Raw genomic sequence first — 18,685 nt, 5'->3', positions numbered from 1 at the left:
AATCGGCTTTTAAGGGACGTTGTTAACTCGCGGAGATGTTCATGCTTTTAGACTGTGGCCTGCGTTGTCCACATCTGCTTTTAGTCAGCTTCTGGTTTGGGATCGTAAAATAGATTTGGGTTTGGTTAAAACGGGTAGTTTAGAGCCCGCTGAAGTATTCGGTCCATCTGAATAAATACTGGAATCAGGAGTGCGACACGCTCGATCAGTAGGTCCGTCTGAATGGTCTTCGTACTGGTCTTGAGTGTTGTTGGCCTTTTAACTGCTGCCTGTGTTCATTTCTTGGTTTGTGTTGATACATTACTCCTCAAGCAAACTAACCTTGTTTACATCTCTGTTCGCTTTCCTATGATCATTGTTGGAGTGCTTCTTATTCCTGAACTCTTCTTTTATCGCATATGTCCATGCGATCGGTCGCCACCCATGATTAGTTCTTTCTTCTCACTTCCCCAAAAACTTCTTAGGTCGATGACAGCAGGACTTCATGGATGTTGTTGTGGTAGCGTCGATGTTATTGTCTAGAATGTTATAGGCTTCAAACTTGCCAACTATCTTAGTCATGCTCACACCCTACGATTGCGCCATTAAACGTTCTTGTGTTCGCCTTGTTAATGCTGGAAATGGGCAGCTGCTGCGACAGTATGAAATATACACTCCCTGTGTCCATGTCCGTTTGGAGAATGCCAGGTCTCTGTTATGGACGGTTTGTGTTGGTGCAGTGAATTAGCCAGGGTGAGTTCGTGAACTCACGAAGTCTCTGACCTCTATCGTCGGTCTCTCTTACGCCAAATCTACTTGCTGTGCCTGACCATTCTTTGTTCAACGTTTGCTTTCCAGTCGCCTTTGACAATAAGGATGCCTTCTTCGTGACCGTGGCTATAATTGGCACTAACTCTTCATGAAACGTTTCGTCTTCGTCTTGTGATGTCGTTGCGAAGACCTGGACGATGGTAATGGTTTGATGTCTCAACGAGATACGGATGAATATGAGCCTGCTGGAGTCTTGTGTGCAACTAATGACGCTGTTGACTTCCCTATTCCTTACGATGTTAGAAACCCCTTGACTATAATTGAAATCCTCCCGCTGAACTAACAAAGGTGCCCATCATCTGTTGATTTTTGCCCAAAGCCTAGCAACCTAATATCGGTTAGTCTAATGGTGTCTTATCGTTCATAACTCTAACTCTAAAATGATTTTCCACAAGAGAAAGTTCATTGTTATATTCAATATGAAATTACTATTTGAGGTTATGTAAAGCACGCTATTTATAAATTCGCTCATGAATATATGTTGCACATATTCAATGGCACATACAATATATTATATCTATTAAGAATGCTCGAGTTATTTTGTAGTCTAAGAAATTTATATTTCAGTGCCACAATAGCGACTTAAAATATCTGCATCATAATTTTCCCCACTTTTTAATTCTTTTCTTGTAAAATACATTATTTATTATTTTATCTGCATATAATAAATATTGTTATTATATTATGATATTAGGAATTACAATTTGTATTATTGTCAGCATGTAAAATAACATTTAAATGTATTATCATTTTTTTATATAAATGATTTTGTGTATGGACATTCGTTGTCATGGTTACAGTTCTATGGAAATATTCAGATACATTGGTACACCCACTTATAATGCTTTGATATAAAGGCCGCACACTTTGAAATATATTAGTACAGTTTCGTAAAAAGATATTCAAATGCTATTAACTGTTTTAAATGTTGTAAACGTGTTTTTTATGTGATCCAATGCGTCAGCGTCGAATCAACGGAACTTTATTTATTTAAATGGAAACATGCAAAATGTATCTGAATAAAGGGTGTTAGCACAAGCATGTATTCGTTCAGTTATATTTGTGTCATTATTCGGTTGTATTCATAGAATTTTAAAATTTTAAATTATACTTGCTGTTTAAATTGTAGCAAATATATTATTTGTAAGTTATGTATCGGATTAAAATTCTAAGCAGCATTTACGATATCATTCAAATATATCTTTATGGTATTGAGTTATTCTTGCAAAGATTTAGTACAAATGTATTTTATTATTTTATTGGCATGAAAAACAATTACGAAATGTAATGTTATTCTTTTCAATAGGCATTTCTTCATCAGCAGTGTTCAATAATTTGTCAGTGATCTACATATATTTAGGCCTCTGAAAATGTAAATATCCGCATTACGTCCATTTAACCCCATTTGGAAAAAGGCACATATATATGCAAACAATCATTGAAAAGGGGGGGGGGGCGTATACTCTTTTAATGGCTCGTTTCGAGCAGATGAAAAACTTGAGAAGTAAAATCAATCTCAAAATAGTATCGTTCACTTATTGCAATTGATAAGACACAAATATAAGAGCTTCAATATGTTTTGTTTCATCAATTGTCCGAGTTCAAGGGCATATACCTTTGAAAAACAATTTACACACAAATAACGTCTTGCACGTTTACATCGTTTTATTTTAATTCTTATAAAGTTTTGGTCTTGCTCATAGAAAATTGTTCACGTTATGCTTCTAAAAATTTTCGATTATTTATATTAAATTTAACAAAAGAGCAACTACCCAAAAAATAAACAAACAATTACGGCTATTGTAATTTTCAGTTCTTCTCAATGTCCTCTATACAAAAATGAGTTTGATAATGACCCTTAAAGCACCTATGAAAGTTAGCTCAGAACATTAACAATGGAAGAAACATTCAAAATTGAAACATTATATAAATACTGAACATAGAGTTTTGGTCGTTGTGCTCTATATTTTTTTCGAAAAGCCATCTATCTTAACAGATTTATTTAAATAAGGCGATAATAAAGCAAACACGCATCAAAGGGTTGCGGTTCTTGAACGTATCTCCTCCTCTCAATGCCCACCATTAGAAAGTCTAAAGACTATTATCCGTTTATTCTGTTCTTCTCTCTAAATGTATGAATTCCTTCAATCCATCCCTAGTTATGCTCCGCACAAAAACGGAACAGACTGATGAACGGAAGGATGATGCGATTACCATATGCGTCGATAACGGAGCACACCAAATGAACGCATTGTGATTACATTTATAAAACTAGTTTATATTTAAATATAATTCATTCTTTAAACGGTAAATAAAATGTTCCACTATTTAAATTATTCATTCAATGTTATACAACAAAGTGACTTTACATTGAAATAATATTATTTAATCACTGCAACTTTTTGTACGTAATATTTTCCTTTTAATCTTTATTATATCAATATTCTAAACTAAATTTTACAAGAAATTGTATTGACTATCCAGCACTGTCATTTAAATAATATATTGTATATGTAATAGATGTTCAATGAAATGATTGTATCGGTGTAAAAGCTGTTTCATTCTATCATTATTACTCGTAGTAATCATATTTTATCAGTTTTAAATAGATATATAGATGTACTCGTATAATATATTTACCGCAATACAAGCCCACATATATTGTTAAAACATTTTTTTTTATTTTTATTGATTTTCAACATACATCTCAATTACAACAAGGTAATACATATGAAGTTACATAGTTATACATACCAAAGTATCATATATATTTACGATTTATGTACAAGCACATGTTTTTGGTATATATTAACAATAACACGTTATAAATGCATTAATATTGTTCCCAGAAAATACATTTTGAGACGATGCTATATTATTTTGGTGAAGAGTGAAAGAGAGAGGGGAGAAATGTTTAATTATGAGAGAGAGGTAGAATTTATAAACATTAACACAAATAATCAAAAAACAATAGGTGTTTTTCTAATTTCTTAAATTTCCGCAAAAAGGAGAAATGAAGAGAGATACAATAAAAAAAAAAACAAGACTACAAAGAAAGATCATAAGATGATGAGGATATAGGCAAGATTTTTTCAAAATGTTATTGCAAAGTTGTGCCATTTTTTATTATGTTGGTCAATTTTATTTTTTTCAAAAGCAATTTGCTTTTCTAATGTAATTTTCATTCTTAGAGCATTTTTGAAGGTCTCAATATTTGGCTTTTCGGCTTTTGATTTAGTATTAAATATGTAAGACATCATTAGAATAATTATATAGTTTATCACTTGATTATAATTGCCTCCTTTTTTGTACCAAATACAATATCATTTACATTCAGATCTATGTGTAATTGTCTACTATTTAAAAATAATGTCAGCTCCCGCCATATCGGTTGTACAGAATTACATTCATATAGAACATGTATAATTGTTTCTTTACAACTTGAACAAAAAGTGCAGAGACTTGAAGATATTAAATTACATTTAAATAAATATGAAGTAGTTGGTAATATGCATTGCAGAATTTTGTATTGAAAATTGCGTAAAGTATTATCAATGGTGGCTTTAAATGGTGTTATATACGCGTGTTTCCAGTCTATACTTTGTTCATAGGGGGACATTATTTCTTCCCATTTCTGTTCTTGTTTGGTTTTATTTTCTTCTAAGGTTTGTTGTAAATTATATAAGTATTTACACACTGTTTTTGTTTTTTGTACCTTTTCAAGTAGTGTGTTATTATTGAAATTGACATATTCCATTACCGAAAGTTGTTGTGTGTAAGTTATTGGTATACTTTTGATTAGTGTGAAATATTTAAGATAATCTGTTGAGGGTATTTCATAAAGGGTTTTAAAAGCTTCGAATGTATAATAGCTTTTTGACCTAAAGTCATAGATGTGTTCTAGGAACTTAACACCCTTATTAACCAGTTTTGGTAAAAGAAGGTATGTTGGTTATTTTTTACTATTGTCGAGTTATTCCATATAATCGTTTTAGTGACATGTCCTTCTGTTTCTTTTGATTTAATTTTGTTTCAGGAAGAAATTACATCTCTGAGGAATACATTTTTAAAATTTGAATTAATGTGTTTGTCATTAAGGGTACATTCAAAGACAAGATCTCCACCATATTTATAAAATTCATTCTGATAGAAAATTTTCCACTGCCCTGTATTATTAATGTCTGTCAATCTTTTGACCCAACTGGCCTTATTTGCGTATAAAAAGGCGGTTATATCAGTGAGTTTGAGCCCTCCCTGCTCAATTCGTTTAACAAGAGTTGTTCGTTTTAATTTTGTCAGGTTTACCATCCCATACAAATTTGTATATAGATTTATTAATTGTTTGTATTATATCATGATTAGGGTTTGGGAGTGCTGACAATGTGTACATAATTTTTGGTAAGGCAAATGTTTTCACCACAGTGACTTTTTCGAGAAGTGTTAATTTTCTGTGATGCCATTGTTTTAAACAATTTTTAAAGGCTTGCAAATTTGGTTGAATGTTTTTGTCTATATTGAGGTTTTCATCATTTGTGAAGTAAAAACCCAGTGTTTTGGCTTCTTCTGACGTCCAAGTAAAATGTTTGTATTTGTTAAATATAATTTGTGTATTTTTAAGTGCACCAACGCGCATTACAATGGATTTTTGTGTATTAAGTTTGAGTCCGGATACTTCACTAAAGTCTTGAATAGTGTTTATTAGTGCCGAGAACGAGTTAAGCGTTCCATCTGTCAGATAGGTTGTATCATCTGCAAAAAGTGTTTGTTTTATTTCTTGTTCTTTTATTTTTATTCCTTTAATGTCTTCATTTTTTTCAATATAGTTGGATAATATTTCTATACTTAATATAAAAAGTGTTGTTGACAATGGACAACCTTGTTTTACGCCTCTTTGAATAGGAATAGGTTCAGATAAATGTCCATTATAAATAATAATGGTACTTATGTCCGTGTAAAATAATTTAATCCATTGTATGAGTTCAGTTCCAAAATTAAATTGTTTGAGACTTTTAAACATGAAGTCATGATCTAAACTGTCGAATGCTTTTTCATAATCGGCAAATAAAAGAAGGCCTGGTTTGTTATTGTTATTCAGAAAATTTATTGTTTCAAAAATTGTGCGTACGTTTTCGCCAATGAATCTTCCTTTTATAAATCCAGTTTGTCTTGATTCGACAACAGATGATATAACTTTATTAATTCTGTTTGCAATTGTTTTGGTCGCTATTTTATAATCTACATTCAATAAACTCAATGGTCTCCAGTTATCAAGTGTTTCAAGATTTTTCCTGGTTTTGGAATAAGTGTAAGAATACTTTGTTTTTGAAGTTGAGTCAATTGTCCATTTACAAATGAATGGATAATAGAGTTAATATAGTATGTTTTAATTACATCCCAAAAAACTTTGTAAAATTCTACCGATAAACCGTCTGAACCAGGACTTTTATTGTTATCCATCTCTTTTAAGGCGTTTAGACATTCATATTCTGTGATAAAGCCTTCGCACGATTGTTTATCATTTTCTGTGAGTCTTTTAATATTATAATTAAAAAAATGTGAATTGTTTAAAGTATTCGTATCAATATCTTTTTTTTTGCTATAAAGGTTTGAGTAAAAGTTTCTTTGTTCGTTCATTATAGCGTGAATGTCTGTTACTTCTTTGTTATTTATTGTTAACTTATGAATGGTTTTACTTTCGTAATGTCTTTTTTCCAGATTTGCAAAGTATTTAGTATTTTTCTCATTATGTTCAATGTGTATAGCTCTTGCTCTTACTAATATGCCATTTATTCTTTCATCTATAATTTTTTCGTACTCTATTTGTGTTTCTTTCATTAATTTTTGAATTGTTTCATTATCACTATTTGTATGCAGTTGCTTCTCTAGTGACTCTAATTGTTCAATGATATTCTGTTCCTTTTCCTGGTTTCGTTTTTTAGTTATGGTAGCAAATTTTATACTTATGTTTCTTACCGTTCCTTTTATTACTTCCCACAAAGTATTTGGGTTACAGTTTGTGTTGTTTTCTACTACTTTATGAATTTCTTGCTTAATTTGATTTTGATATTCATCATTTAAAAGCATGGAATTATTTAGTTTGAAATAACCAGGTCCTTTTTGTTGCATTTTATTGTCAATGATTATTTCAATTAGAGAGTGGTCGGTCTTGTATCCTGGTTTTATTTTTGCTTTATTAATTATATTACATATATTTTTTGAAATTAAGAAGTAGTCCAGTCTACAAAAAATGACAGGTTTGCCACTTGAGTGCCATGTGTAACGTTTTTGCTCTGGGTGAAGTGCTCGCCATATGTCAATCAAATCGCATGAATCGATTATGGAGTTTATTTTGTTTCTGCTTTTTATGTGTGTGTCTTTTTTGCCGTTCTTTTTGTCTAGGGTTGGGTTAAGTATTGTATTAAAATCACCTCCTATTAAATAATTTGTTTCCATATTTTGCAGCAGATGTGTTTCTAGTTTATCAAAAAAACTTTTTTCGTCTTTGTTTGGTCCATATATATTAATTAACGTGATTTCTTGATTATTAATAATAACATCAATTGTGCATAATCTACCGGGTATTAATTCCTTAAAATCGCCTATACTTACATTGTCTTTATTTCTTATTAAAATTCCTAAACCTTCACTATTTGATTTTGTTCCACTGTAAAAACTTATTCCACTCCATTCTGATTGCCATTTGTTTTTAGTTAGCTCACATACATGTGTTTCTTGAAGTAAACATATTGTATAATTATTTTCTTCAAACCATTTAAATATACTTTGCCTTTTGTTATCATTGTTTAGACCTCTTACATTTAGAGAACATATTTTTTCATACATTTTTAAATTTAAATGATTTTATTTGAATGGCTAAATTGAAAAGTAATGAACCTTGCCTATTAAGTTTATAAAAAAACATATTGGTATTCTGTTAACCTGTGTTGGAAATTTGTATTTGTTTCTACTGGTTGAAAAGACTAGAATCTATGTTTTAAATAATAGGTATATAAAATTATGTGTAAACAAAAACCAACAATGAAAAAAACAAACAATAGCAATGAAAATACAAACAATCATGCTCACATGCATGCATATGAGAGTAAAACAACAGTAAAAAATACGATTGAATAATAATAAAAAACTGAGGTTCAACAAGAATTGAGCCTGTATGTAGCCCACCATGTATTCCACAGTCCGAGTAAACACAAACTAATTCAGCAATACAATCTTTTACAATATTCAAATATGTTTATAAACTATTTAACTTATTTAATTTGTGAATTTACTTGATAAATGAATGAACACATTCATCTTATATGAGAATGTCTGTATATACCAACATCTAATATGTGTTCATCCAAACATATTTAATATAAAGATCTGAAGTTCCCTTATTAAGTTTCAATCTACATTGCTAGTGAAATATGCATAAAACGTGTTTACATAATAATTTTCATGCTAAGCAGAATCTAGTAAGTGTAATATAATATAAAATATACAAGTTCATGCTTGGGCGTTACCTTTTCTAACAGCCTACTTCATATTATACTGTGGCAGTATACATACATGGAAACATTCATGTATGAGACTAAAGGGTAATAAATAAGACAATTATATACAGTTTTAGTAATATGTTAATTATCACTGTATTCAGAAAGGGGAGCACTGATGTAAAATACACAAACACTAATTTACAAAGGCCGTGCTTTTTTTAATTTATGAATTTATTATTATGTATTTATTTATTTTTTTAGGTAGTTCATTTACATAAAAGGTGTATTGATCTTTAATAATAAAAAAAAATCAAATATCTGATAAGAGTTAATATCCAGGATAGTGGTAAAGTATGGTGTATTGTAAGTATTCCTTACCCACGAAAAACACAATTGAAGGGAATAAATACTGGTTATAACGTTTGTAAATAAGGTACGCTAGAGTGACCACTAATCCTTTGCGCATACAACTGCGCCTGGATTAAAGACAAGTTTATTTCTTAAAGAATGAACATCTTCATCAACATCTTCATCCTGACACGCAATAAACATAAAACATGTTTACATAATTTTATCATGCTAATCAGAATCTATTTGGTTTTATAAAATATATTATATACAAGTTCATGCTTGGGTATTACCTATTCTAACAGCTTACTTAATTTTCTAATGTTGCCGTCTACATATATGAACACATTCATGTTTGAGACTAAAGGGTACAAAAATACAATAGTTAGACACAGTTTTGGTAATGTATGAATTATCGTTGTATTCAAAACGGGGAGTACTGATGTAAAATACACAGCCAATAATTTACAACACCTGTGTTTTTTTTTTAAATATTATTTATTCATTTGTTTATTTGTATTTATTTATTTTATTAAGCAGTTGATGACATAAAATGTGTGTTGATTTTTAATCTAAGGAAACCTTATACCTGATAAGAGTTCCTATAAAGGATAGTAGATAGTTATGCTGTATTGTAATTATTCCTTACCCACGAAAACTAAATGGAAGGATATAAATACTAGTTTTAACTGTATGTAAATACTGCACGGTTGAGTGACCACTTATCCTTTGCGTATACAACTGCACCTATATACCAACATCTAATATGTGTTCATCCAAACATATTTAATATAAAGATCTGATGTTCCCTTATTAAGTTACAATCTACATTGCTAGTGAAATATGCATAAAACGTGTTTACATAATATTTTTCATGCTAAGCAGAATCTAGTAAGTGTAATATAATATAAAATATACAAGTTCATGCTTGGGCGTTACCTTTTCTAACAGCCTACTTCATTTTATACTGTGGCAGTATACATATATGGAAACATTCATGTATGAGACTAAAGGGTAATAAAATAAGAAAATTATATACAGTTTTAGTAATGTGTTAATTATCACTGTATTCAAAAAGGGGAGCACTGATGTAAAATACACAAACACTAATTTACAAAGGCCGTGCTTTTTTTAATTTATTAATTTATTATTATGTATTATTTTTTTTTAAGTAGTTCATTTACATAAAAGGTGTATTGATCTTTAATCTAAAAAAAAATCAAATATCTGATAAGAGTTAATATCCAGGATAGTGGTAAAGTATGGTGTATTGTAATTATTCCTTACCCACGAAAACACAATTGAAGGGAATAAATACTGGTTATAACGTTTGTAAATAAGGTACGCTAGAGTGACCACTAATCCTTTGCGTATACAACTGCGCCTGGATTAAAGACAAGTTAATTTCTTAAAGAATGAACATCTTCATTCTGACACGCAATAAACATAAAACATGTTTACATAATTTTATCATGCTAATCAGAATCTAGTTGGTTTTATAAAATATATAATATACAAGTTCATGCTTGGGTATTACCTATTCTAACAGCTTACTTAATTTTCTAATGTTGCAGTCTACATATATGAACACATTCATGTTTGAGACTAAAGGGTACAAAAATACAATAATTAGACACAGTTTTGGTAATGTATGAATTATCGCTGTATTCAAAACGGGGAGTACTGATGTAAAATACACAACCAATAATTTACAACACCTGTGTTTTTTTTATATATTATTTATTCATTTGTTTATTTGTATTTATTTATTTTATTAAGCAGTTGATGACATAAAATGTGTATTGATTGTTAAACACATTTGAAAGATGATGGTTCAATGTTTTTTCTGCAAATCTATTCAACACAAAAAATAAAAAAAATTGAACTGAAGCGACTGTTTGTACAGTATCCACTCTTTGAAGGACCAAGAAAACCATTATCATAAAATAAAAATAAAAAGAGTATGGATTGCATAATTAACACAATTAAATATTGCAATGAAGAACGGTAGTAAACCCAAGTTTCAAATGGGAAAGATATTATTTCGATTAATTTTCAATCGTATGATATTAAAACAAAACAATAAAAATATGAAATCCTTTTCATTTCTATATTCTTTAACACGTTTGTATTTTTTTCTCGATATGGCTACGAATCAAATGGGCCAGATTGATATGAACCATAGGGACCCGCACACACAAATCATACATGATATATAATATATAGACAAGGGGTTGAACATGCTTAATAGGCAGAATGTCACAAATTCAACAAAAGTGCAAATTACAAAGTCATTATCGTTTAAAATTTATATACATATATATAAAATTGTAGCTAAATATTATCTGTAAATGTTGGCCATAAAAATGGCCTCATTTCAACCGTTTAAGAATAACAAACTGAAAAATCGGTCGAAATCGACAGTTTTCAATAGATAAGACAAAACCCCGCACTCCGATCTTACCATAACCCTTCATGTAAAGGCGTGCTTACAAACAATACTATCACAATTCATCGCTTTTCATTGATGAAAAACCACGACGACGAAGAAAAGAAAAGTTGTAAAATACCGTATTTGTTTACAATTATTAGTTTATATTGATTGAAATATCACGACTTGTATATTACATTACTTGAAAAAATGTTGTTAATTTTTCATATTTTCAATATATTCGGTTATAAATTTTACTGGGTATGTCTACCAGGTAACTACCAGTTAACTATAAATAACGCAAGCAGATTGATCATCATCGTCACGTGGTAAACCAAGGAATGCAAATTGTGCATGCGTAGTTAATTGTGTATATTTTATATAAAAAAAATATCAATCTACTTGCGTTATTTATAGTGTGTATATCGTTGTCACATATTATCGCGATTTACTATCGATTTCACATCGCGAAATTATATTACCGAATATACTGAAAATATTAACTTTTTTCAAGTAATGAAATATACCAGTCATGATATTTTAATAAATATAAACTAATAATTGTAAAAAATACGGTATTTTAGAACTTTTCTTTTTTCGTCATTCGTGGTTGACAGTACCTTTAAACAAACAACTTACCTCTAAAAACTAATTCCAAAACAACCAGAATGAGTAAGTATTTTTCATTTAGTTACACACATTCCGTGAAAGTAATCAGCGGTCGCCATTTGTCATTGTGTCGTTGTTGTTGTTGATTGGATGATTTTGCGCCTGGCTCATTGTGTACACACCGGTCTAACTGACAATAACGTAGTGACGTCACCATTTATGTATAGAATGGTGCCTGGCTCTGTCAGTGTCAGATAAGCCGGGTGATTCTAACAGCGGAAATGAATGGCGACTTTCGTTTTCGAGTAAATAAAATAGGGTTAAAACAGTTGTTGCAAAGAAAATATAAACTCTTGGAATAAGTTGTTATGGGCAAGTTGTTTATTTTACTCTTTTTCATCAATGTAAAGCGATACATTGTGGTAGTATTGTTTGTAAGCACGCATTTACATGAAGGGTTATTGTTAGATCGGAGTGCGGGGTTTTGTCTTACCTAGCAAAAACTGTCGATTTCGTCCGATTTGTCACTGTGTTAATCTTAAACGATTGAAATGAGGCCTATTGTGTTATGGCCAACGTTTGCAGTTGATATTTAGCTACAATTTTATACATAGGTATATAAATGTTAAACGATAATGAATTTGTAATTTGCTCTTTTGTTGAATTTGTGACACTGCCTATTTGGCATGTTCAACGCCTTGCCTATGATATGAACCGTTAACGATTGATTTTTAAATCAAATGAACGTGAACTAAATTCTGAACTTTATTTCAAAGATAAAACAAATTTACAGGAAGTCAAAATGGCGAACACTTAAGACTTAATAGAAAATGTTCTGAGTATGTGTTGTGGATATATACGGAAATTTCCAACAGATCGGAACCATTTTTGTCACGTGGGTGGAACATCATAAGAACACTTGTTGTTATCAATTTTCCTATTGATTGAACAATCTATAGGTTTTACTTTAACCATAACTAAATTAAATAGCCCCCACCTAGCCAGAAGCCATGTTTTCCAGCAGATCTGATCAAAACAGATCTTTAATTAAGAAAATGATCAATAATAGATAAATCTTAATCATGTGAGAAACAAAAAAACAACATAATTGCTCCTCACTGACAGGCAGTGTTTAAATGAAAAGAGCATCAGGGAGTGTTAAAATGGAAAGAGCATGGCGACTTACTGATGTAAAGTACCCTTATATCATCGGTAACATTAAACGCCACCTTTATGCGTCTCTTGAGTTCTTTAATACTGTCTCCCTGAAATATGATCAACTTTCGTTAGAGTGAACCTAACTAGCGTCATTTATATAACGATATTATAACAAACAAATATAATACAATTAAAGTAAAAAATCATCCAAGTTGTACGTGTAATTTATGTTTGATGTTTTAATGTATCAACAACAATAATCAATATGTGAGTTACGATTTCACAATAACACATATTATATGACATGATCATAAAGAGCATAAAGTAATTTACAATTTATAGTTCGACCATCTCCGTTGAGCTGCAAGCATGGCAAACAAACAATAGACTGCATTTTCGAGATAAGTTTCCTTATGTATGCCGGATCGTCTAGCCTACGATATCCGAATTATTTATATTTACGATCACGTGTTTGAGTCACTGGTGAATGTGGCCTGTAACCAGGAAGTATGCAGAGGTAACGTGATTATGACTTGGACAGTCGACGTAGATAATACATTTCTCACATTAGTCATTAGAATATTCTATTCTGCACAATCATTAGATCTTACGGCAATGTCATGCGACACATTATAATGCAATGTTCGTGGTAGTAGTAATTTAATAAAGAACATCAATGTTAAAACACGGTTATCGTGCGGTCGTTTCAAGTTCGTTGAAATGAATTATTAATATGCAATTACTTGGAATATCATTTTTAGAAATTGTATGCTGATAAAAAGTAATGTTATATTTAGACGAAACGCAGTCGATTATGCGAAATCGCGTTACAAAGAAAAACAAATCGTCAACATATGCTGAATACCGGTATTTACAAGGTAAACAATGTTCGTCAAAATTCTGAAATTATGCTTTATATATGAGTGAACTACTGTCCACTTGTAATATTTGCCTTCAAAATATCAGCCTAGCAGCTCCTGATGTGCACATAATAAGTCCACAAGTCTGCTGTAATTGTATTAACATTGGGTTGAATGAGATTTACATCAAGATCTTAAACTTAAGCTGGAGGCAAAAAAATGACAACTCAAATATTCAAATGACTCAACATCCTTGTTGCATTTTGTTGCATTTTAAAGGAAATTTAGCAATTATTTAAATGCGCGTATATGTTTAAGTCATGTTGAGAACGGGAACTGATCGCCTAAATCGGCAGCCTAAGATCGCAATGGTTTATTATATTATCGATAATTTTCACTGTTATTTTTCACTGTTTGACACAGTGAATTATCAGTTTAAATTCACTGATATTTCTTTATAAACCACCAAAAAGCATAAAATAATAATGCATAATTGTTCATTAGGCGACCCTTTATTAAACAAAAAAAAATGACATTCTGCAATCCAATAATCATGTCTGTAAATTCGTCAGCATGTTACTTATTATTTTATGACAAGACAGCATCCTGAGATTTTAGCACCATTACACAATTGTTTCTTTGTTAATATAGGTCAGCAATCCAGGATCAGAATAGCTTTCTTGTTTTATTCTAAACTGAAGACATATATAGTAATTTTCATTAAACATCTACTTGTCCTAATTGGGTTGATTTCAATATCGCTCGCTGGATGATGAAATATTATTATGAATAATATATAGTATTATATAATGTATAGTAAACATAATTAAAAATGATAACTTACGAATGCGGAGCTCATGTGTGTAATACATAGTTTCTGAATAGCTTACTTACTTTGAATTCGTGCGTTTATAAAACAGTGAATTTTACTAATGGATATTGGCTTTGGAGATGCATTATGAAACAAAATATTTCAATTTCAACACAATGTTCTTCTGTGTCAAATAAACTATTAATAAATATATATTCATGACAGTCAAATGACATGAACATGCTGTCTCATTCGACCAAAATTTCACGTCGAGTAATTTAATCTTTGTGTTACTTCGAACCCGAGATGACTTTTGCGAACGACCTTGTACAAAGCAACTACAGATAACGCACATGCGATTGTTATTACGTAAGCTAGTATCAAGTTGCCGTTATCTAAATTGAAACAATTTTGTTCTTTAAAAATAAGTTAACGCCGTCCCTCGCATTCACATTTAAAATCTGACAAAACTGACGGAGATTACATAAACAGAAGAGCAACGTAACTGGTAAGGTGATTACGAAATTACTGACTTTAATAAATTATGATTTTACTTATTTAAATATATATTTTAAACTCTAACGCGGTGAGCTCTGTAAGAGAATGTTGTTGTTATAATACAAACACGGGATGGCAATTATTTAAATACTTAATTATTCAATAATAAACATGTTGCATATACAATAATGCTTAAGAATGAATAATAATTTCGACAAATCCCATGTGGCATTAATTTTCAAGATATTCGAATGGTCCAGTTGCCTTCTTTTTCTTATTCCCACAAATCGTTTCTATATATGTCTGCTCGGCAAAATGAGACGGAGAGGCTTTCGTTTTTGCCTACGTAGGGACACATTTGCTCGATGAAAGTGGAGGTGACTCTTATATTTATCAAGCTGTTGGTTAGCCTGTACATTTTCACAAGTAAGAAGTCCGTAAAATATGGTGCCTGGAATCGATATAATAGGTCGGCAATCACTTATTCTTGTGTCGCCTGTTGAAATGAAATCTCAATCCTATATTTAAGTTACATAAATACTCAAAATCAACGAATCTTGCGCAAATTATTCCGTAAAATAAAGTTAACCCATACATTCCTTACAGCAATAGCAAAACTTTCACCGCCAGACGTGGTATGGTAACATAGATTTAACGAGATACAAAATGCTCGTTTTTTTTATTTTGTGTGCCACCATATATTCAATGTGAAATTCCCGCGACGAAATCCGGACATTTAAGAGCGAACAAATATATTTTGGAATATACTGTGACACAAAAACCATAAAAACAAGCATTTAGTATCGCTTTAAATCGATGTTTACAGACAGCGTTGAAATGTTGCCTATTGCCAGGCGCGGAGCTGTGCGTTGGCAGTGTAGGCACGTGCCTGCACATCATTATAAAAAAATCGTAAAAATAAAACGCCCGAAAATGCAAAAAAAAATCGAAGGCTATGGGGGTTACCTCTCTAGAATTCACACATCAAATATATTGGACATTACAAATGTCCAACGAGTTCATATTCAAAACTAAGAAAGCAAACGTAGCAGAACCTGTGTGAAACTCGTTGGTGTAGCAGAGCAGATGCGCTGACCACCTTCAAACAGTCGTTCCCAGTCGTCGTCAACGCACTCGACTGTCTGCAAGACGACAATGACGAGAAGGCTGGCCAGTACCTCAACGCCATACTTCGCTTCGACTTCATAGTCGCACTGGTCACCACACAACACATTATCTCGTTCCTGGTCGGCCTGACAGAGGTGCTCCAGAAGGTACAGCGACTAATTAATTGTCAAGACTTTTAATGAGCGGGTCATAATTGTTAATGTGTGTCATTAAACAATAATAATAATGATAATAATCATAAATTATCACACGCAAAATTCATTAAAAATGTAGCGTTTTTTACTAGTTGTAGACTTTTGATATAAGTTCGCAACAGATCTTAATTTAAAAATCTGTTTTGGGTTATAACAAAAAAGTATTTTTGATTTAAGAAAAGCATGGACCTGTTGGAGGCCGTACGCGAGACCCAGGTCGTGGTTCAGGTGCTCAAGAACGAGAGAGCAGACCCAGCCGTCTGGGACGCCCTGTACTATGAGGCTGTATACCTGGAAGCTTCCGTGGAAGTTAGTATTTAATAGCAGAACATACAGATGTAATGACAATTAAACGCATATAAGAGTGTTGATTAGCTACAATTATTTTAAAAGTGTTTATGATAAATATTTCCCATTTACTCGCCTACATATTGATAATTTATCTTTAAACATACGGGAGATAAATATTTAAGACCAAAAATTGTAGATTACAGTGTAGCTTACATGATTATCTCTTTATTTGTTTGTGTGTTTCGTAATTACGTCAAAGAATATTTAAACGCAAATTTATGTAGTACAGTATCATTATATAATAATCGTATACGATAACACTACCTCACAGCAGCTAGCTTTCTTTCTTCAAAAGTTGTATAAATATGAAATTATTTGTTAAAATAAAGGTGATGCCATCAACGCTTCGCAGAACTAGCAAACAACAGCACAGGGACAAACATCCTGCCTCCGATTCTAGGACATATTGGCGCATATCCCTGTACTACCAATTCCTAGATCACCTCGTGCAGGAAATAAGTGACCGAATACTGAAGAATGCGGACCGGTAATTGTTAATACTTATCCAGAACACTGTATTTTCGTACAGAAAATTTGTAAGTTTGACGTACACTGAAAGAGCTATTAAAGTTTGGTTCGGCAGACAATTGCATTTATTTGGTAATGTTTTTTTTTAAATAATTAAAGCGCAACTTTTTAATTGCTTTGTCCTAGTTTAATTAAGAACACCCACAGGAAGAATTTTTAAGATTTAAATTAGGATTTGAACGTTTGTCTATTATGTTTTGTCATCTTACATTTTTAGTTTCGCGGCTCAGACGCTAATTCCATCGAGGGTACAGTCTGTCAAAGAAAAAGATAAAGACATATCAGCCGTGTGCGAATGCTATGCAGCGGACCTCCAGTGTGAGCGTCAACAGCTGGACCAAGAGGTCAATCGATGGAAAGTCCGATGGAGTCTAGTGGATGCAGACAAACAGCCCAAAACACTGCTTGACGCACTGAAGGCTTGTGGAAGCGCTTACCCGCGTATACAGCTGATACTCACAGAATTACTCACTATGCCTGCAACATCAGCATCTTGCGAGCGGTCCTTCAGCTCCATGAAGCGTATAAAGACGTAAATTCGCTCTACCATGGGCCCGGATCGCCTTACAGCGCTTGCAGTGCTTCACATCCACCGGGAAAGTTTAATGGACTTTGAAAAATTGATCAACACTTTTGCCTCTACCAAGAGTCGGAGCATGCAGTTCCTCTAACCAAGCGAATTGCCATATGTTGCCAAAACTGTTTATAATTAGAAAAATTGTAACAAATGTAAAACACGTTATCACCGAAACGAATAGTTTATTTGTTTATAAATATACTGAGAAAAATCGTGTCTGCGCCCACTACTGGCCTTTAGGCCTTTAGGCGGGCTTTAGTTGGGTAAAATGATTCATGTTATTGATCGTAAATCGGTTGGTCTTGTATTTCAGGATAGCTTCCTATCTTCTGATCAATTTGGTATCATTCAGGAGCGTCAGGAGCTTACGGGGGCCTTTGGCCCCCTGAACCCCTTACAAGCGCTTTGCCCTGGACCCACCGGGTGTTTTTTCGAAATATTGTACAAAATATTCGTGGATTTGGAGTGTTTATGGGCTTTTAACTTCATATTGCTTATAGCTATTAAATTGACAATGAAAACATTTTAAAAAGAAAATTAGCAGAGATTTAAGTTACGGGATAATGGTATAGCTCGCCAGCACTTCACTCTCTCTCTTTCTCTCTTTCCCAATTAGATCTACGATCTACCAACCAGATTGTTTTCAAGACATTATTTTGAAAAATCAAATATTGAAAAACACTATCTGTAATATAAAAAAAGGAAAGAATAATGGTTATTGTGAAAAAATATCTATAAATAGAATCTATCAACCAATGAAGTTTCATGGTAATAACATCTTCAGTTTTTTGGAAATATGCCACACACCCAATATAACAAGACAATTAACAAAGGAAAATACCTCGAGAAATATGTCGGCAACAATGTTTCTTGTACATTGCACTTT

At 31.9% G+C, this 18,685-nt stretch overlaps 1 protein-coding gene across 1 annotated transcript; it reads left to right on the top strand.

Moving 5' to 3' along the window:
• Positions 1-14,798: 14,798 nt before the first annotated feature.
• On the top strand, positions 14,799-17,973 carry LOC127870872 (uncharacterized). The gene is made up of 4 exons (XM_052413449.1): positions 14,799-16,295; positions 16,521-16,652; positions 17,024-17,181; positions 17,440-17,973. Exons 2-4 carry the CDS (start codon positions 16,527-16,529, stop codon positions 17,756-17,758), a joined length of 603 nt encoding a protein of 200 aa, XP_052269409.1. The 5' UTR covers positions 14,799-16,295; positions 16,521-16,526; the 3' UTR covers positions 17,759-17,973.
• Positions 17,974-18,685: the final 712 nt, after the last annotated feature.

Source organism: Dreissena polymorpha, chromosome 1 (genome assembly GCF_020536995.1).
Source record: "Dreissena polymorpha isolate Duluth1 chromosome 1, UMN_Dpol_1.0, whole genome shotgun sequence".
In the NCBI taxonomy this organism is placed as follows: Eukaryota; Metazoa; Mollusca; class Bivalvia; order Myida; family Dreissenidae; genus Dreissena; species Dreissena polymorpha.
This window is presented reverse-complemented; position numbering and strand designations above follow the sequence as displayed.